Consider the following 21,618-nt stretch of genomic DNA (forward strand, 5'->3'; position numbering starts at 1 on the left):
TGCGGCCACCCTACTCTCGCTCGCTGACGTCGGCTCCTCCCCCCTGCCAAGCCCAAGGTGGGCTGCCTGTATCTTTCCCGTTGCGCCACACAGCCTGCCAGTGTTGCCAACCTTTCACGTTATTTTTTACTGACAAATACCTAAAAATTTACTGACAAAAGATTATTTTTACTGACAAAAATTCCCCACTAAATGCACATAAGAGACAGCTTTTCCCCATGTAAATGCACATAACGAGAGACTGCTTTTCCCCATGTAAATGCACATAACGAGAGACTGCTTTTCACCAGCAAATGCACATAACAAGAGACTGCTTTTCACCAGCAAATGCACATAACAAGAGACTGCTTTTCACCAGCAAATGCACATAACAAGAGACTGCTTTTCACCAGCAAATGCACATAACAAGAGACTGCTTTTCACCAGCAAATGCACATAACAAGAGACTGCTTTTCACCAGCAAATGCACATAACAAGAGACTGCTTTTCACCAGCAAATGCACATAACAAGAGACTGCTTTTCACCAGCAAATGCACATAACAAGAGACTGCTTTTCACCAGCAAATGCACATAATGACAAACAGCCAGTGTCCCCAGGATATGTAGCCAGGGGGTATATGTGCCCGGGATATGTAGCCAGGGGTATATGTGCCCGGGATAGGTAGCCAGGGGGTATATGTGCCCGGGATAGGTAGCCAGGGGGTATATGTGCCCAGGATAGGTAGCCAGGGGGTATATGTGCCCAGGATAGGTAGCCAGGGGGTATATGTGCCCAGGATAGGTAGCCAGGGGGTATATGTGCCCAGGATAGGTAGCCAGGGGGTATATGTGCCCAGGATAGGTAGCCAGGGGGTATATGTGCCCAGGATAGGTAGCCAGGGGGTATATGTGCCCAGGATAGGTAGCCAGGGGGTATATGTGCCCAGGATAGGTAGCCAGGGGGTATATGTGCCCAGGATAGGTAGCCAGGGGGTATATGTGCCCAGGATAGGTAGCCAGGGGGTATATGTGCCCAGGATAGGTAGCCAGGGGGTATATGTGCCCAGGATAGGTAGCCAGGGGGTATATGTGCCCAGGATAGGTAGCCAGGGGGTATATGTGCCCAGGATAGGTAGCCAGGGGGTATATGTGCCCAGGATAGGTAGCCAGGGGGTATTATGTGCCCAGGATAGGTAGCCAGGGGGTATTATGTGCCCAGGATAGGTAGCCAGGGGGTATTATGTGCCCAGGATAGGTAGCCAGGGGGTATTATGTGCCCAGGATAGGTAGCCAGGGGGTAATATGTGCCCAGGATAGGTAGCCAGAGGGTAATATGTGCCCAGGATAGGTAGCCAGGGGGTAATATGTGCCCAGGATAGGTAGCCAGGGGGTAATATGTGCCCAGGATAGGTAGCCAGGGGGTAATATGTGCCCAGGATAGGTAGCCAGGGGGTAATATGTGCCCAGGATAGGTAGCCAGGGGATAATATGTGCCCAGGATAGGTAGCCAGGGGGTATAGGGTCCCCGTTTAGGTAGTGACAGGAGCGCACCCAACCCTCCCCTCCCGCCGCTGCTGCCTCTGCCGCCGCCGCTCCCCCCTCACCTTGCAGCAGCTTCAGACCTCAATCAGCGGGCGACCCGACCAGTAAGAAGGCGCCAGGCGCACCCGCTCTATATGCGGAAGTGATGTCACTTCCGCATATCAGTGCGGCGTGCTAGGTCCTAGCGCCCGCCCGCCTGATCGAGGTCTGACGCGGCGCCGGCGGCTAGAGGGAGGGAGGGAGCGAGTGAGCGGCGGCCACAGGGGGAGAGCAGCGGCCGAGCGGCGCCTCTCAGAGGCAGGTGCCTGGGTGCCTTGCACCCGCAGCACCCGCCCAGGCTCGGCCCTGCCTTTAGGCATTATCTTCGGTTAGGATTACTGCTAGAATTACTGTAAACATTCATATGATGGAATGCGTAAAGTCACAGTCATCATAAAGTTAATTATAATGCTTTATTTTTTCCAATATATTGAACTTTAGTCTGCTTAGGTACGATGACACCAGTATTGAAAATATTTAAAGTGGAATATAACCCTGCATTTCATCTTTGCACTAAAACATTATTTACAGCATATTATATGCAACCAGCATTTTTTTTTTTACTAGACCAGCATTCGAAGGGTTACACACAGAGCTTGATAGTTCAGTACAGTGAAATGCTGCCGCAGCCGAACTTCAGATATTGTTACATTGTGTTTACTTAAATGTATCAAGTGAGGAATGTGACACATTCTCTGACTGCAGAGAAGCTGAAAGCATGTCTGCCTGCAAAACAGCAATGAATAAAACCAGTTATTAATAAAATGCAAAGTCAGCTAACAAAGCAAAAAACTGTACTTTTGGAAACCTATAACTTCTAAATGAATAATAATACTTATGCACAAATACAAATATGATAATGGCATATAAAAAGTAGGAAAACATGTTTTTATTGAATATTATGTCAGGGTTTTAAACCGCTTTAAGTAGTCAGGTAAGGAGTTGTTTTGTTTTTTCTTAGAAATTAAGCTTTTTCATTTTCTAGGCATTGATTTGTTAAATACTAAAGTTCAAATGGTGTATACATGGTGCAAAGGTGGCATATGATGGGAACATGAAGATAAGCTTGAACAGAGGCGCCAGAATAGAGTAAAAACTGTTAAAAAGGGCAGCAGTGGTGGGCTTACCTCCTCAACAAGTAAAACACAGACTGTGTTGATTAAAGATTCAACAAAGATACCGTTAATTTAACGCAACGCGTTTCGCAGGTCCTATCCTGCTTCATCAGGCAATTAAAGAATAAAAAACTAGTACAAGTCTGGGTCCAAGCCAAACGCCACTAAGGTACAGAGGTACAAACCACCACTAAAGTTTTTTTTCCCTTAAAGTGAACCTGAGGTGAAAATAAATTGATGAGATAAACAATTATATTTATCCTCCTACAAATTACTTTTTAAGTATTCCAGGGTTTTGTTTGTTTTTTATATTTAAACTTTTACAAAGTAGGTTGAATGTTTTACTGTCTCTAATCAGTGGCAGCCTACCAAGTGTCCCACAGTTAGAAAAAAGTCAATAGTTCATGTATTTTATCTCTCCCTGCCCTCAGAAGTTGTATTCAGTCTGGAAAACTTGTATGGCTGTAATTTGCTTATCAGTGATGTTTACTAGATTCCCGATAAGGTACTAACAAGACAGAAGCTGTCACTTCCAAGTAAAACAGCCTGGTTATTAATAGTTTTTGTACTGCACATACACATGTTTATCTCATCATGTCACATATAGCCTCGGGTACACTTTAAAAAGCACTGCAATTTTCACCTTTCAGCTCTCCTCCCATTAATTCACCAATAACTTTATCACTACTTATCACAGGCAAATGATTTATACATTTTTTAGCCACAAATTAAGCTTTTTTGGGTGGTACTTTTTGCTAAGAATTATTTAAATTTATATGCATTTTAAACAAGAAAAAAATTACAAAAAAAAATATTTCTTAGTTTTCAGTTATTATAGTTTTAAAATATAACTTGCTACCATAGATAATACTGATATTTGCCCACTTGTCCCTTTTATAACAACATTTTAATTATGTCCCTAGTACAATGTTTGGTGACAATATTTTACTTTATTTGGAAATACAAGTTTTTCTTTTTTTCCGTTTTGTGTTTCTTTATACTATATCAATAATTACAAGCCCTTATTTGCAAAAATAACAGTAAAATACCCTCTTGAAATACATACTGTATATTCCTGCATATAAGACTACTTTTTAACCCTTGAAAATCTTCTGAAAAGTTGGGGGTCGTCTTATACGCCAGGTGTCATTTGATGCAAGGTGATACGCCCTATCCTGTTACCGCCTCTCAGATCTCCCTGCTGAGGGAGCGCAATCTATTCTTCCATACCGCTCTTATAAACAGGTAGACAAGGAGAGCTGACCAATCTGCTTAAGGAGAGTTGACCAATGCAACAAGTCAATTGACTATATACTGATATATATATTGGGTAACGCATACAGTACAGCACCAGTATCTGTTCATACACAGCACCAGTATATGATTTTTAATTTGGTGTGCGTTGGAAGAGGGGTAGTCTTATATGGCGAGTATATCCCAAACTCTATATTTTAACTGGAAAAGTTGGGGGGTCGTCTTATACGTCCAGTCGTCTTACACGCCGGAATATACGGTGTTAAAAAAAGCTGAGTCCCTAAGGTAACTAATTATTTACTGTTTTTATTTTCATTTTTGTGAATGACCACAGGCATCTTGCTGATGCTGGTAAGCATTTACTATGGGCACTTTGATCAGCTTTGGAAATACATGTTCTGTTTCACCGATCAGTACTCTGGGTCCTGCCTGGGCGCGGGGTTTCGTAAATACAAAGGTACGTGTATCTAACTATGCCCCTGGTTGTTAAGTGAAGTCCAGATGGCCATAGATACACAATGTTTCATTGAGGAAGAAGTTAAAGTGGACCTGTAGTCAAAATAACATAATTCATAAAATAGCTTTTTTTTTTTTTTTTTTTTTTTTTTTACAATATTCATTGTAAAATCTCTCCTTTCCCAGATTTACTTTCTGAAATTTACCATAGACAGCAACATCTTTAGGCTAGAAGCAAGAAAATCACATGCAAATTTTTGGATGCGAAATTCACATGTGAATACGAAGTGACATACGCATATATGCGATTTTTACATGCAAATTCGCTGCACAATCACAGTGTTTAGGTGTGATTTTTTTTTACAAAGAAAAAAGTCCTATTATTAGTATTGACTGAGTACACCAAAATGCATGCTAACATTGAATCACACATGATTTTTCTGCATGCAACATCCAGAAAATAATAATATGTTTGTCAGTTTTTTTTCTGTATGTGAATTTTGCATTTAGTTGAAACAGGCTCATTAAAAACACACAGATTTCCACCTAGCAAAAACAAGCCTTATGTACTGGCAGATGATCTCTTTGGAATGTTCTTTAAGGCCTCTTTTCCACGGCGATTTGATAGGCAATGAAATTCCTCTCAAACTCTCACAACTGCTTGCTGATGCCTGGTAACTGCTCACTGCTGCATGGTAACTGCTCATTGCTGCCTGGCAATTGCTTGCTGAGCACACAGTTCAATTGTCTGTGGAAAAGAGGCCTAACTGAGAGTTCTAAAGCCATTAGAAAAGATCTCTGGTCTCTCAGAATGCTCTTGGGGTTAGAATACTGCAAAATAAAGGGCCTAGGCTAAGTGGCCCAGTGAAAAGATGGCTACATACCAACATACAGCAATATATAGCTGTAGGAAGGGTTTCTGATGCTGAAACCAGGATATTTAACAAAAGTGGGTATCCTGAATAATTTACTAGCTTTCTACTTTATGTTGATAAAGTTTCTCTTTAACTTATTAACGACTGCGTCATGCCGATAGGCGTGGACGCGGCAGCTCCCCCAGGATCGCGTAGCGCCAATTGCTGTTAAGTCCTGGGGGTGGAAATTGCAGGGGATCCCGCTCCGTCATCAGTCTCCCATCGGCAATCGCCACTAGGAGACTGTTAGCCATCTATTTGCATTGTACATCTTTGCGATCTACAGCAGCGCTGTACTGGGGACAGCTGTGTCACTTGTCTGTTCCCGGTGGAGGCACAAGAGCGATGCCTATGACAGCCTTTCGCTGTCATTGGCTGGTGGTGGGAGGGAGTAAAAATAAATACAAAAATAGGTAAATTTATTGAAAAAAAAAACTCAAATAAGTAAAAAAAAAAATAAACAAACATCCCAGCAGCGATCAGAGCCCACCAACAGAAATCTCTGTTGGTGGGCAGAAAAGAGGGGGGGGGGGATCACTTGTGTTCTGATTTGTATGGCCCTGTAGAGAGCCCTTAAAGCTGCAGTGGCCTGAATTGTAAAAAAAAATGTAAAAAAATAGCGTAATCACTAGGGGGGTGTACGCCTATGATCCTGAAGTGGTTACGTTTATTTTGCTTGTAACAGAAGAAAGGCTAATATGTAGCTGAAACTGAAAGCCTGAAACTCTGAATGATTTTGTTTCTGCTCTCACTTCCTCCACTACAGGATACTAACTGGCACCTTGGCATGCCTGCAGGATAATAAAGGAAGTTCCAGAAGCATCCTGGGAGCATGACATTTCCAGATTCTGACCTGCACAGAAATAACATGCTAAGCACATGCAGTCTGCAGTATCTTGCAAGATCAAATTTGAGTGATGATTTTGCTGTGAGGACCCAGTTCCACATAATTATACCACAAAACCAACCAGACTCTTCCACTGCTAAAAATGTTTACCAGGCTCTGGCTGCTGTTAGCTATTCTGATCTAAACACAAAACGTCATATAATATGTTAATGGATAAAAAAGCAAAAAATAAATAAACTCTGATATTTGAGATTGCCTTGTGATGTTTTGAATAACAGGCTATTTAAAGTGTAGGGAGAGCATATTTCTTCCTGCCAAACTTTCCACACTCTGCACCCATTGTATTTCCATCAACATGTAAAATCCAAAATATTCCAGATGTAAGTGTCAGTCTAAGAATAGAATGCTATTTTTCTACTCTGCCACGATTAGCTGGGCTCTTTCAATAGCTTTCAGATTGAATTCAGAGATTTGGGGGGATTGTAGGTTATCTACATTAGTAGGAAGCCTGACTGGTATAGTTACATGCTAGTGAATGGAGGGGTGTAGTGCCTCATGCACTGATTGTGAGCGGAGCCTCCTACAATTGTACAATCATTTCTTCAAACAATGGAAAATACCTCTAAACAAGTACAATTTATATTCTATAAGAAAGTGAAGAAAAGTATTTAATTATTTATTGGCTAGAGAAAAGACATGCTGGGAAAACACGATGCAATTTCCCATCCGATGGACGTGTGATCGGACAGGAAGTTGTAGCGTGTGTACATGTTCAAACTGCTCCCGATCGACAAAAAGATCGATTTTGCAATGATAACTCCACAAAATCAATCCCTTTCTCAATTGGAAACGGATTGGATATGTCAGAAATAATTCCCGCCGATTGGGTGGGAAATTGCATTGTGTGTTACCAACATAAGTTAACATACATTTGTACATCACATTTTTTTCCTGGCATAGTACGACTGATCCTCCTTCTTTAAAGGAAACCAGAGCTGAACCGGTGTAAAAGTTTTATAGATACCTGGGGCTTCCTCCAGCCCCATGCGCATGGATCGCTCCAACGCCACTGTCCTCAGTCTTCTCCCTCTTCGGTACCGGGTCCCGTAACTTCCTCCAATTGCGGCCAGTCTGCACAAGAGGAAGTGCGCTCTTTACGTATTTCTCCAGTGACTGACAGAGAGATACGTAGAGGGCGCACTTCTCTTGCAGAGACTGGCCGTGACTGGCTGAAGTTACGGGACCTGGTACCGAAGAGGGAGAAGACTGAGGATTGCGACGTGGGAGGGATCCTTGCGCATGGGGCTGGAGGAAGCCCCAGGTACGTATAAATCTTTTAAATCGGTTCAGCTCTGGTACACTTTAAGAAATTCCTTTGGACAAGATAAGCCATAGCTACATGAAAGAAACACTCTCTACAGAAGGAAATCAAAATCCAATAATACATTAAAGCCCCGTCTACACGGGGAGATGTTGGGGAGATGTTGTGGCGATCGGCGGCCTCTTGCGCGTCCCCGCCGCGCGTGCACCGCATTCGATTCCCCGCTCGTGCACGCTCGTCCCCGCCGGCGCCGCTTATCTCCCACACGATTCCCTGCCATTGTCCCCTCGCGGGGATCGAGCAGGGAATCGGCGGTGCGGAGATCCGTCCTGTCGGATCTTATCAATCGAGCCGCATCAGCGGCTCGATTGATAAGGAGCATCGCGGCCGCATCTACTCGTGTAGATGCGGCTTTAGAGTGCATATACCATATCTCCTTGGAAGCATAACTCTAAAAATAATGGCTGCAGATCGAGTCTGAAAGGTAATTTTACAAGCAGTACATTATACAAAGGGTTGTGTACCCATGACATATAACATTTTAACAATAGGGGTGTTACACTTTAATATATCACAAAACAATGAGAAATCACACATTGAGGCCACTCTCAATGACTACTAGGCCACCCCTAATCTGGCAGTTCTACTGCAGCTTTACAGGAGCAATGTCACTCACCCACAGCTAGGCTGCAACCCTTTAGTTAGAAAATCTCAATTTCCAGATTGATTATATGGTTTGAAAAATCAATTTCACCACCGTTCACTATTCAGTTTTTTTTTTCTAAAAATCAATCAGAATTTTCCACCAAATGTTTATGGTTAAATCATACAGTATATTGCCAACTTTAGTCAGGATTAACACTGTGCCATGAAAAGATGTCTGAAAGACATGACGTTTGGTAACAGGCATATGTCATGCCTTTCAGGCATCTTTTCATTAAAATATGTGCCAATTCCTTTAGGTTTTATCCAATATTAAAATGTGGTTAATTAGCGCCCCCTATTGACCACTTGTTCCCAGTTTATGTTTAGCCTCTCTGTTACTCCTCCTCCTTTGTGACCTCATTTTATCAGGATATTAGTAAATCACAAGCCATTTTCACCAAAAGTTAAGTAACAAACATTTATTGGACAAAAACTGTGTACAGTGTTCTTTGTTGGGGTGAATAAATCGCCACCCTCACCGCTTCAAAAGCTCCCATATTAGATCCCTGGATGGTGCTTCCAAACAGACAGACAGTCGAGGACAGATCAACAGTGTTCTCTCCACGAATATGTATGCTGAACTGTCAATATTGGCATTTTCTAATAAGATGAGCTGCTCTCTGCATAGAGACGGCAATCTAATTTATTGTTTGGCCAATGACATCATAAAGACGGCCTCCAGGATCCCATTAACTTTAGTGGTCAATGTTTAAGTTTGGTTAAATGGGGGCTTTTAACATAAATGATTGGATTCCAGCCATCTTGATGGTGTCATTTGCATAATTGCTCACATACTGATCAAAATAGCAACAGTAGAGCACCCACCAATGTGGAAATGTGGATAGGAAAGATGGGTGCATACCGGGGAGGGGGGGGGGGGGTAGGGAGCAGCTCCCGAAGGTAAGTAATGCCTGTCAGTTTCCTACTCCTACCAACCTCCTCCCCCCCTCCCCCCCCTCCCCCCCCCCCACACACACACTCTAGTTTGAAGAGAAAATAAGAAATAGAACATTAGTAGGAAAGAAATGAGTCTCATATGTTTTCCAGTACAGGAAGAGTTAAGAAAGGTCACTTGTTATCTATGCAAAAAATACTTCTCTGAGCTCCTCTACTTGGCTTGGCTGTTTTCTGAAGCACTTATACATTAAAGAAACAGTGAGTTACAGCTTCAGATAAGGTTTTACTGCAGGGACGTTCAAAGGGTTATTAGCGCTGCTCTGTTTCATAGTTTAAAATACAGGGTGTGGTTTGTAAATTGCATATTGCAGAATGATGCAATGTTATAAAAAAAAAAACCTAAATACCTGAAAATAAAAATATGAGACTCTTTTCTTTGCTACTACTGTTTCATTAACTATCCGTATTACACATAAAATTCATTATATCATACGTTTTATTTCCTTCACTGTCACTTTAAGTACTATAACTCTAATGTCACTATAAAATCTTATACAATGATGGTAGGCAGCTCTTCTAGGATCACGGTAGCCCTTTGCTCTGCTCTGGCACACTTACTAAGTAATTAAAGTCTGCATATATAATGAGAGAAGTTTGGACTCCTCTGGTCAGATAACATATTATACTGATTTTCAAAGTGGAAACAAGTTAACAGAACTTCACCCAACATAAATATGACATATTTCTAAACATTTTTAAATAGATGAATTGTTTATTTAAGGGGTCTGGAAAAATAACATGCAGTGTATGCAAAAGTGTGGGCATTTTGTCATTCAATATTTACTATTATCCCCTTTGACAGAAATCACAACCGCCAAATATTTCTTGTTGACAAATAAAATTCTTTCTGCTCTTGCTTTTCATATTCATTTTGATTTCTTTCTCTCCCTTGCAGAATGCTTTAGAAATATACATTTGCAGTTTTGCATCGAATATTTGAATAGATCTATTGATCTTTAGTCACTAAACAAGTGCTAGAACTATCTTTTACAAATCATTTTTCATATACACGCATAAACAATGAGGTAAACAGCCTGTGATCTCTGCACTACAAACACCTTTTCTGACAGTAAAAATATATTTTTGAATGTAGAAAGAAATGTACAGGGAGACTGAAAGTATAATGTGCGATTTATCACAGAAACCTTAAACTGTACTAGCCTATGCATACATCCTCCAACGCACCGTGTAATGTCAGGTAGTGGGGGGCAGCATACTCAATGGCACAGAGTCTGCATGTTTTCCCTGTGTCTGTGTGGGTTTCCATGGGGAACTTCAGTTTCCTCCCACATTCCAAAAACATACAGATAAGTTAATTGGCTTCCCCCTAAATTGGCCTTAGACTATGATACATACACTACACAATACATACCCGTATGTTTCAGACCATAAGAGGCACCTAGGTTTTGAGGGCAAAAATCAGAGGGGAAAAAATATAACTAAACTTATGTGGTGCAGGGGCGTCTTATGTACCTTTTACCCCCCAAATTGTCTCTAAACTACACTACACTAATCCCTGCTGCACCCTACCACTTACACTACACTACACACTAAACTATACTCTACAGTGTACACTATACACCACACTACACTAACCCCCTCCTGCCCTCCTAACTAGGCTACACAACACTACGCTAACAGCACCAGTTCAGCTCTCACCTAATCCTGCCACTGCGCTCCTCTCATCTCTGTCCGGCTTGTGCAGGCACCCCTCCTGTCCATCGGTCATCTTCTTAGGCGTCCCTCTTCTCCTCCGGCATGAGTGGCATCTTCTGGCGTAACCAATGCGGGCCAATGCGGAAAAAAGACAGAGGCCACGCGGAGGGGGGACCCGGAGCTGTAGAGCAGCAGGGAGTCGCTGTATACAGTTACTCTAGGAGATGCCCCCCCCCCCCACCGGAGGAGAAGGGGGACGCCTAAGAAGATGCCGGTGGACAAAAGATGCTCCCTGCGCAATCCCCAATGCCCCCACCCACCCAAGTTTTGGTGAAGAAAAAGTGTGTCTTATGGTCCTATAATACGGTATACAGACATATGACTATGGTAGGGATTAGATTGCGAGCACCTCAGATTTCAGCACCTTTTTGTTGGCGACATAAGACAAAGATTAGAAATTGACATCCTACATCTTTGTACTATAGCACTCTCACAAAGAACAGAACTATGGACTTTCAAAGGTGCCTCTACACCGAAAGTTATACTCTGCTTTTTTTTAAATTAATATAGGATAGAGTATGTGCTGGCCTGTTCTCTATGTATTGCTAAGAATAGCACTGCTTCATGAGCAGGCCACTTAAAAGTGGACCTGAAGTCAGAATGTCCTCCCTGCTCTACAAGATACACAACAGCATAATAACCTTTAAACAAAAAAACATGTCTTTGTTACAGCTGATACAAATCCTGAAATAAATCTGCACTGTTTCTACTTCCTGATTCTTGGAAGCAGACGTATTGTTAACAGCCTGTGCTTTCAAATAAGCTTATCTGCCATCTTTGCCGTGGCAGTCATGTGACACAGAGGAGTGATCAAATTACAACTTGTTATTACACACAAATGAGGAGGAATTAAACAAGCTAAACTCTCTAGATACATACAGGGTGCATTCCTCTGTTTTCCTTCTGTCCTGTGCAAGAGTTCAGGTCCACTTTAAACTATTTATTTAATGTTCAGCTGCCTTGCCATCTGATGCCTGGAAATAATTTGTAATGCATTTTATATCTAGGGCAGGTTTGCAAGGATGGAGAGGGGGGATGTAGCTTCATTCGCAATGTAACCCTCCATTCCATGCCTTATCATTCATGAAGATTGGGTGGCCAGGAATAGAAAGCCAGTAAGTGTGGGGCTCTGCTCCCTGATTGATACCAATCACATCCCCCCCCCCCCCCCCTCCCATCCTTGCAAACCCTGCCTTTTCCCAGTGTTGAAGACAAGAAGAGAAACAGGAACTTTGGGCGCCTACGGTAAATGGACAATTTGGGCACCACCAATGGCACTAATGTTAATTAGCAACTTCTGGGTGCCCAAGCAGAAATGTGGGCACCTGGTCAAACGTATCATTTATATTATAATTTTTTATAGTTTATGTTATCATTTGACACAATTTGGAAACAGAAAAATAGCGGGCATCCAAATTTTACCCCATAAGTGATATTTGTATAGGCACATATGGCAGCGCCTCAAACTTCTATGGCGCCTCCATACCATTTGTGGAGGGGTGCTGTTAAAGGAAAGCTGAAGCGAGAGGGACGTGGAGGCTGCCATATTTCTTTCCTTTTAAGCAATACCAGTTGCCTGGCTATCCTGCTGATCTTCTGCCTCTAAGGGACCATTCACACTACGGCGATTAGTGGGCGATTCCCGATAATCGTGAAAGCGCTATCGATTTTTAAAGCGCTAGCGCAATTACAACTCTATGGCAGTAATCTCACTGCCGCGATTGCCACCAATTACGGGCGTTTCGCAATTGCAAAACGTGTTACCTGCAGCATTTTCTCACGATTCTTGAGCGATCGTGATATAGTTCTTATAAAAGCGCTGATCGCGATCGCTCTGAATCTCGAGAGTATACAGTGATGTTATCGCACTAATTGTGGTAAAATCACCCTCGCAAAATGGTAGTGCTGAGCACTACCGTTTTGTGCTTTTAAAGTTTGAATGGGTCCTAGTAGTTTTATCCATAGACACTGAACAAGCATATGCAGATCAGGTGTTTCTGACATTATTGTCAGATCTGACAAGATTAGCTGCATGCAGGTGTTATCCAGACACTACTGCAGCCAAATATATCAGCAGGATGCCAGGCAACTGGTATTGTTTAAAAGGAAATAAATATGGCAGGCTACATATTATTTTCACTACAGTTGTCCTTTAAGCTCCGGCATCAGGAAGGGGGTTTGCATTGGCGGGATGGTTAAGGTTAGGAAGGAGGTTTGTGGTGGGGGTGGTTAAGGTTAGGTGTTAGGAGGGAGGTTTGTGCTGGGGACGATTGAGTTTAGGCATCAGGAAGGGGGTTTGTGCTGGTATGGGGCGGTTAAGGTTAGGCATGAGAAAGAGGTTTATAATACGATGTGAGGTTCATGTAAAACAGGCAGTAGACGTAGTCAAGGATAAGCCATGAGTTCGTTATTAGGAAATTAGTCTGAGTCAAGCGAGGTACAGGAATGAAGGACAAACAGATGGGCAGAGCACGGGCGTAGGGGCCACAGTCGCAGCGGTCGTATGTGCGACTGGGCCTGGGGCCCCTAAGTTGCCCGCTTGTCCCCCACAAATGCCACGTGAGAGGGAACAGCGGCTGAGGGGGTCATAAAATACTCACTTTGTCAGGATCCATGCGCTACATGTACTTACTTCTTCCTGTTCTTGCGTTCCATCTCACAGTAACAGCACCCTCTGTGAGCTTGAATGCAGGACAGGATGTAGTTAGTAGTACATGCAGCGCATGGATCCTGGCAAAGTGAGTATTTGATGGCTTTCCTCCTCAGCCGGTGCGTCCCCTCCTCTTCCTGGCAGGGCTGTGGAGTCGGTACAAAAATCATCCAACTCCAACTTCGTCACCTCAGTTTATGAAACCGCTGGCGCCAACTCCAGGTACCCAAAATTGCTCCAACTCCTCAACTCTGACTCCTTAGTCTAATTTTTACCAGGGATGTGGATTTAGTACAAAAATCAACCGACTCCCACTCCCTACTCCTCAGTTTATGAAACCTCAGCACCTATTCCTGGATACCTATATTGAGTGCCTATTCTTGGCTTTCTATACTGAGGAACTATTCCTGGCACCTATTCCTGGCTATCTATACTGAGCACCTATTCCCGGCTACCTATACTCAGCACCTATTCCTGGCTACCTATACTCAGCACCTATTCCTGGCTACCTATACTGAGCACCTATTCCTGGCTACCTATACTAGAGCACCTATTCCTGGCACCTATACAGAGCACCTATTCCTGGATACCTATCCCTGGCACCTATTCCTGGCTACCTATACTGAGCACCTATTTCTGGCTACCTATACTGGGGGCACCTATTCCTGGCTACCTATGCTGGGGGCACTTATACCTGGCTACCTATACTGGGGGCAACTATTCCTAACTACACATACTGGGCCACCTATTCCTGGCTACATATGCGGGGGGCTCTTATACCTGGCTACCGTTACTGGAGCCCCTATAACTGGCTAGCTATACTGGAGGTGCCTATACCTGGCTGCCATATGGGGGGTGAGGGAGTGGGGCACATCTGGCTACCATGGTGGGGGGCATATTATTTAACAGAGGGGGGGGCTGGGTCCAAATTTTGCATCGGGCTCTGAGGTATGTAGCTACGCCACTGGGCAGAGTATTGCCAAAATCAAAGCCAAGTAAATCAGTTCATAAAGGTTTAATTCTCTGTGGAAACAAAGGCAGAGGGAACCTGTTGTTCAAGCAGTGAGCAACAGCAAGTGAAGCACTTTAAAAACATAATCCAGGAAGTGAGCTCACAAGTGCAAACAGGGATGCATAGCACATTCCAGACAGTAGATGGCATGAGAACGTCTGATGTTAGGTACATACAATATGATTTTCTGGCAGATTTACATGCCAAATTCATGTTTCCAACATGTCCGATGTGAATTTCGATCAATTTTCCGATAGATTTTCCGATTGATTGCAATTCACTTTTATGGAAATCGATCGGAAAATCAATCAGAAAATCTATCAAGATTCAGATCAGACATGTTGGAAAAAATCGATCTGGCAGGTAAATCTGCCAGAAAATTGTATCGTGTGTACCTTGCATTAAAGGGAACCTTAACTGAATGGGGGGTAAAGAGTTTTACTTACCTGGGGCTATTACCAGCCCCCTGCAGCAGTCCTGTGCCCTCGGCGCTGCTCTGGAATCCTCTGGTCCCCTGCTGTCACTTAGTTTCGTTTTTGACGACTCACCAGTCGCCGGACGCCATGCGTATTATTGGACGCATTCACCAATGCAATTAGCGCTATTGCGGACCGCCACGCGTACAAAAATATGTGTTGCCGCATTCCGCACGCGTAGATATGCGGCAACGCGTATTTTTGTACGCGTTGCGGTCCGCAATAGCGCTAATTGCATTAGTGAATGCGTCCAATAATACGCATGGCGGCCGGCGACTGGTGAGTCGTCAAAAACTAAACTAAGTGACAGCGGGGGACCAGAGGATTCCAGAGCGGCGCCGAGGGCACAGGACTGCTGCAGGGGGCTGGTAATAGCCCCAGGTAAGTAAAACTCTTTACCCCCCGTTCAGTTAAGGTTCCCTTTAAGGTCCTAGAAGGGAAAACATTTCCTTAGAAGTCCTGAACCGGAGGTTGCCATGGGCAACCACTTCCTGAGGCATGACAAAAACACTTAGGTGCACAAAGGTCTTCAAATTAGTTTATTACAATCCAGTGCCACAACTTATGTCCATTTTTACAGTATTATTTTCTTTTGTAATTCTTCTTTCATGTAGATTTCCCCCTTCACCCAACCAAATTGCTTGATCACTGAACACTGACTGAAACCCTGGCATTAGCATATTTAAATTCCTTATATTTATCTGGACCAATGGGAATCCTCTGTGCCCCCTGTGGTGAGGGTAGAGAAATTCAGATAAGCAATAGCGGGGGCAATGGATCCATCAAGCACTCCGATAGGTCTGGACCTATTAAATGCTTTTGTGCAGCCCTAAAGCTCCATCTACACCATACAATTTTTTTGTCCAATTCAATTGGATTCATTGATTCGATTCGATTCAATCCGACATGTCCGATTCCCCGGACATGTAAGATTTAATTGAATCGAATCAATGAATCCAATCGGACAAAAAATTGTATGGTGTAGATGGGGCTTTAGGCCTGTTTTAACAAGCTTCTATAGACTGATAAGCCCATCCCCTTCCAGTTCATCTATCCATGGCTATACTATGTCCTTTTAAATTCATTATCAAGACATTTCTGTGATAGTCTTTTCATCTTCATGCTGAATTAAAGTCCTGTGATATTTTATGGAAAAGTAATGGTGATTCTGAGTTCTAGCTGTTTACCAGTGTATATAATCAGGATTGGTGTGGATAGCTTGTGAAAAAAATGCCCATAATTTTCAGGAAACAACTTCTGTATGGAATCCAAATGCATCAGTGGGTTCAGTTTCTTAATTATCATCCGATTCCAGAAGTTTTACAAATCATTGCCTTTGGCAGCTCAGAAATAACCTATACTGGTTATTTTCCATGCCAGGGAATACAATTTCAGGTAATATGCCAATCATACCACATTACCAACCAACACAGAAATGTGACCTGCCATCTATAGAAACTGATTTCCCAGACTGTCAGATTGTTTCCAGATGGGATACACTAAAGGGATACACTGCATTCACACCTCTCTAGTTACCTGTCTGGAGTGAAAACAGGCTTTACTCATTGTTCATTGTGTTATAATAAAGTGAAGGAAATAACTTTTACTGGATGACATCTAGGTTCTGATTCACCAAACAGCGGTAAGATTGCTGTGCGCAGAGCGCACCGCCCGTTACTCTCTTATGGCCCATACTCACGAGGGACTTTTGTCGCCTCAACACGCGGCGCGCGCGTGTTGCGGCGACAGGTCGCCCGCCGCGCGCGCACCCCGAACTGTCGCCCGCCGCTCATGTCGCCATGCGATTGAAACTTTCAATCGCATGGCGACAGTCGCCGCTGCCCCCCCGCCGCAACTGTCGCCAGTCCGCGTGAGTACGCGGACTAGCGACAGCAACCTCCATGTAGGTACATGGAGCTTCCGGCGGGGGGAGGAGGAACGTCAGCGACAGCTTCCGCCTTGCCGCTGGTCCCTCTTCCGCGTGTGTACGCGGAGGGACCTGGCGAGAAGCTGTCGCCGGCCTGTCGCCCACACGCTCACGTGTGCTGGCGACAGGCCACATTTCTCGCCCGTGAGTATGGGCCATGAGTGTCATGTGTGTTTCTGGAATAATACACGCATTACGTTGTGCGTTACCATAGCCACACACATTTTATCCCAGTACCGCGCATGGTACTAAATCAGTTACCACAGACTTCGGCTTTCTTTAACAAAGTGAAAGTAAACACCTACACTTAATTTCTGAGTACTGTAAACTGTACACGGAAGCAATAAGTGTAGCACCATTTTGTGTCCAAAAAGTAAAAATGCACCCCCATATTATATATAGAAATATATACTTTTTTTTATTAATTTCTAAACCCTTACACCCCTACCCTATAGTTACCAAAATAAGACACTTGTAAAAAAAATACCATTGAAAAAAAAATTCATAAATAGTAACCTTATGGACTAATATGTAATATGTATGTCATAAAGGTATATTACAGTTGTTTTTGCAAATAAAGTCTCATAATTATTAGTATAGTATTAAAACTCACTGGCCTCAATTCACTAAGCTTTATCAAACATTTTATCAAATGTTTGATAATTTACATCATTGGTAAAATCTAATTTTGAATTCACTAAGGTCTTATAGATTTATTGTAATGATCTGCTCAGCTGCCTGTGCAGGCAGGCAGCTTTTTGACCATTTTTCAGGTCTGCATTCTGCAGGTTTCTGGAAGAGAGACCTTTTGTCAGTTTTTCAGCTTGCTGTTTGCTGAGGAATTTGCATACGTTTGTCATGCAAATTGCCTAGCCACATCCTTTGTAGGCTTTATATACCATGTGATTTCACAGTAAGTGGCTGGTCATAAGGAGTCTTCCTGTGAAACACTCTGGAGAGTGTCAGCCTTGCTCATTGTTTGAAAGATTAGCTTAAGAGTAATTCCTGGGACTGCACTTAGGCAGGTTTCCCTAGTGCAGTTAGGATTGTATATCTGTTTTGTTTGTCTGTTGCGATTGTCCTGTCCCTGCGGTGGTCGACAGGAAGTCATTCTGATCTTTGTTCTTGGAGTATAGCTGGTGCAGCGGTTGCTACCAGCTATCTCTTCTATCTGTCTTGCCTGGATCGCACTCACCTAGCGCTAGTGCTGTGGATCCGTGTAATCTCCATCTCTCTGTCTCCCTGGATCGCACTGGCCTCTTTTCGCTAGTGCTGTGGATCCTATCTCTCGCTTGTCCCTGTTTTCGTGTGTCTGTCTTGTCTGCTACGAACGCTTGCTGGAGGCTCGGTGAGGTAACCGTTAAGCAAGCGCTTGCGTCCTCTGTTTCATGTTTGTCTGTTGGTGGTTAGTTAGGCGTGCTTGTCTCTATTGTGCTTATTACATGGAGACCGCGCATGAACGTGTGCACTGTTGCGAATGAGTGCAGTGTTCGCGTTCAGTTAGCGTTTGTTATTTTCCTTATCTCCTCATTGTATGATTTGCTGTGCCTTTGCTACTCTCGTGCTCCGCCTTGCTGTAGCCTTGTGTCACGTCTGGTGATCGCACCTCTCGCAATCGCGTTCCTACTTCATATCTGCTGTGGTGTGTGCACCGTCACGGGTTGGCGACTGGTTTGATGCACACACATACAATCTGTCTCTGTGCTCATTCTCAATCGCCTCTCTTGCGATTGCGTTTCTTCCCTTCGTACAATTCCTGTCTGGCGTGTGTGGTAGGGCAGAGGAGCTGTTCCTCTGCACTCCACAGCTCCACCTGCCGACAGGAATTTCCCTCTACAGGTGCATTGCACCTTCTGCTGGGTTTCCGCAAATTATACGCTTGTGGAGGATTTCCGCAGTGTCAGCGCACGCCTTGTGCGCTGATCACGGAGAGAATTCCACAATCGTTACATTTATTGATTGTTTTATCGATAAAACATTTGATTAATATATAACACCTTAGTAAATTAAAAATTTGATTTTACCCATGAGGTAATTTATCAAACGTTCGATAAAGTGTTTGATAAAGTTTAGTGAATTGAGGCCACTAAACTGAACAAAATACACCTTTATTTAAAGATAAAATATTATCCCCATACATTGTACTAGGAACACAATTTAAACGTGGTAATAACTAGAACAAATGTGCAGATAAAAAGTGTGGATTTTATCAAATGCAGCACATTTTATTTTAAAATTATAATGGCTAAACACTGAGAAACAATTTTTTTTCTCATTATTCCCTTTAAAATACATATAAAATAAAGTAAAATTTAACAAAAAGTACCAAAGAAAGCCTAATTTGTTGCGAAAAAACCCCAATATATAGATCATTTCCGTGTGATAAGTAACAATAAAGTTATTGGCGGAAGAATGTAATGTGAAAATTGCTATCGTTTTTAAGAGGAAAAAAACCTACAGTTGGGAAGTAGTTAATATTAAATCCCAGAATCCCTTGAGTGTTGACATGCAGCTGTGCACATTAGTGCTGACGTCACATACAGTAACACTGATTATTTCATCTGCTCACTACTTACTCATCTCCCCCCTGTGATGGCTTTCCGCTCTGATAGTTTTTTTTAGTCTAAAGTATCTTGTCAGCCAGAGTCTCTATTACAGGAAGGAAGAGGAGAGAGCTATGTGGCCACACCAGAAACAGAATCTTCTGTTGTTCATTCCATCTGCAAAAGTGTATGATTGTTTGTTACCATGTTCTCAAACATGAAAATATGACTGGTACTGAAGATCATGTTTCAGATTCCATAAATACATTACAGTGCAGCAAGCTCTTGCTTATAGACTTTCTTTTTATAAATGACATTTAGCATTAAAACAGAAACACACCCCCATACACAGCTGGCACCATAATATTCTAGGTTTATCACACACTGCTAACCATACACTCTCAGGGGTGTTAAATCAATTAGATGCTACATTTGATCACAAACAAAAATAAATTGATTGAACATTGATTATTAACTTGGAGATCAATATATTGATATCAAAACAAATATGAACCAACACCAGATTGGCAAAGACTGAATTCTTTTATCAACCCAGCATGGATGAGAGCGGAGGGTCATTGATGGCTACATAGCTAATAGTGGTATTTTTATCCATTTTCGTTCAGGTTTCTACTGAAATCTAATGAAAACTGAGTGCTACAAGGAAGTAATACAGTTGCTACTCCCTGATCAATTTCCAATCATGGAGCTACCTATCGTTTTCCATATCAAGTGCATGTCTAATTCCTGGAACACACCATGCAATTTCCTTTCAGATCAATGGGGGAAAATCTGTCATTTCCGACCAGACCGATCAGGTTTCCGATCTATTTTCTGATCTATTTTGTACAGAAGTGATCAAAAAATTGATCAGAAAAACAATTGGAAATCTGATTGTATTCAAGACACTGTTCTGATATATAAAAAAAGTAGGTGTAAAATATAGGGGTGCGCTTCTTCAAATCAAATAAAACATACAAAACCCATATAAGATAGCGCAGCAACTCTAAATCAGGCCACACACAACTGATTAGGACAATAGCAATGCTGAACAGAGCATAACAGTCCTTAACACAATTTCAAGCTTGAAACAGGACACACGACAGGAGAAGATTCCTTAGTATAGATGAGAGCCATCACCACACCCTCAGGTCAGGACACTAGCCCTTATGGCCCATACTCACGGGCTACAATTGTCGCCGCAACATGCGGCGCACGCGTGTTGCGGCAACAGGTCGCTCGTGAGTATGCGGCATTGCCCGGGCACGCACCCCGAACTGTCGCCCGTCGCTGATGTCGCCAGGCGATTGGCGTGGTCAATCGCCTGGCGACAGTCGCTGCCGCAACTCCGCCGCAACTGTCGCTAGTCCGCGTGAGTACGCGGACTAGCGACAGTAACATAATTGTAAATAGACGGCGCTTCCGGCGGGGGGAGGGACAACAGCGACAGCTTCCGCCGCATTAGTTGCCAGGTCCCTCCGCCGTGTGTATGCGGAGGGACCTGGCGACGAGCTGTCGCCAGCATGTCGCGCACACGCTCCCGTGTGCTAGCGACATGCCAAAAAGTTGCCCATGAGTATGGGCCATTAGGTGTTGGCCACTGGGTCAAAAAATGCCTCTGGGATGTTTTTCCAGGCAATCCCCAGCCTATCACAAGCACTCTGTATGCTTTTTTGCTGCAGGGTCTTGAAACAGTATGCACCTCACATGTAAAATACACATGCCTCCATAGCATAAAACCATTTGAATGTTCAATGAAAGTTAAATATGCACTTACATGCTCTTGAAAAGGTTGATTCACTAAAGGAAATAGCGTGAGCAACTGCTACTATGTTAAAGAGAGCCCGAGGTGTTTTTTCGGGGGCAGATGAGACACAGAGGCATGTTCTCTGCGTCATGACATGCCTCTGTGTCCCCAAACCACCACTCTCTGCCCTCCAACCGTCGCATTATAGCCCCCCGAGATTAGCCACAATATTTGTCGTTATCTCGGAGGTAAACATGTGGGAGAGGGATTCCCTGTTCAAAACGCCTGCCAGGGGTGGTCCTGCAGGGTTTCCAGAGCCACTCAACAAAGAAGTCCTCATAATAGAACGCTCATGAAAGATAGCAATGACCAATGATGTTACATTGTGTTAACTTTCAACCCCTTATCCACAGATAT

The 21,618-nt window shown here is 43.2% G+C and overlaps 1 protein-coding gene across 1 annotated transcript in view; it reads right to left on the reverse strand.

The window, feature by feature from the left end:
- The window catches only part of LOC137524618 (uncharacterized), a 571,079-nt gene extending 551,495 nt beyond the window's left edge, over nucleotides 1-19,584 (reverse strand). The window contains exon 1 of the mRNA XM_068244694.1: nucleotides 19,488-19,584. Within this exon, the coding sequence (XP_068100795.1) occupies nucleotides 19,488-19,491 (4 nt within the window). The 5' untranslated portion in view covers nucleotides 19,492-19,584. The remainder of the gene's footprint in view (nucleotides 1-19,487) is intronic.
- Between the last annotated feature and the right edge of the window lie 2,034 nt (nucleotides 19,585-21,618).

Source organism: Hyperolius riggenbachi, chromosome 7 (genome assembly GCF_040937935.1).
Source record: "Hyperolius riggenbachi isolate aHypRig1 chromosome 7, aHypRig1.pri, whole genome shotgun sequence".
In the NCBI taxonomy this organism is placed as follows: domain Eukaryota; kingdom Metazoa; phylum Chordata; class Amphibia; order Anura; family Hyperoliidae; genus Hyperolius; species Hyperolius riggenbachi.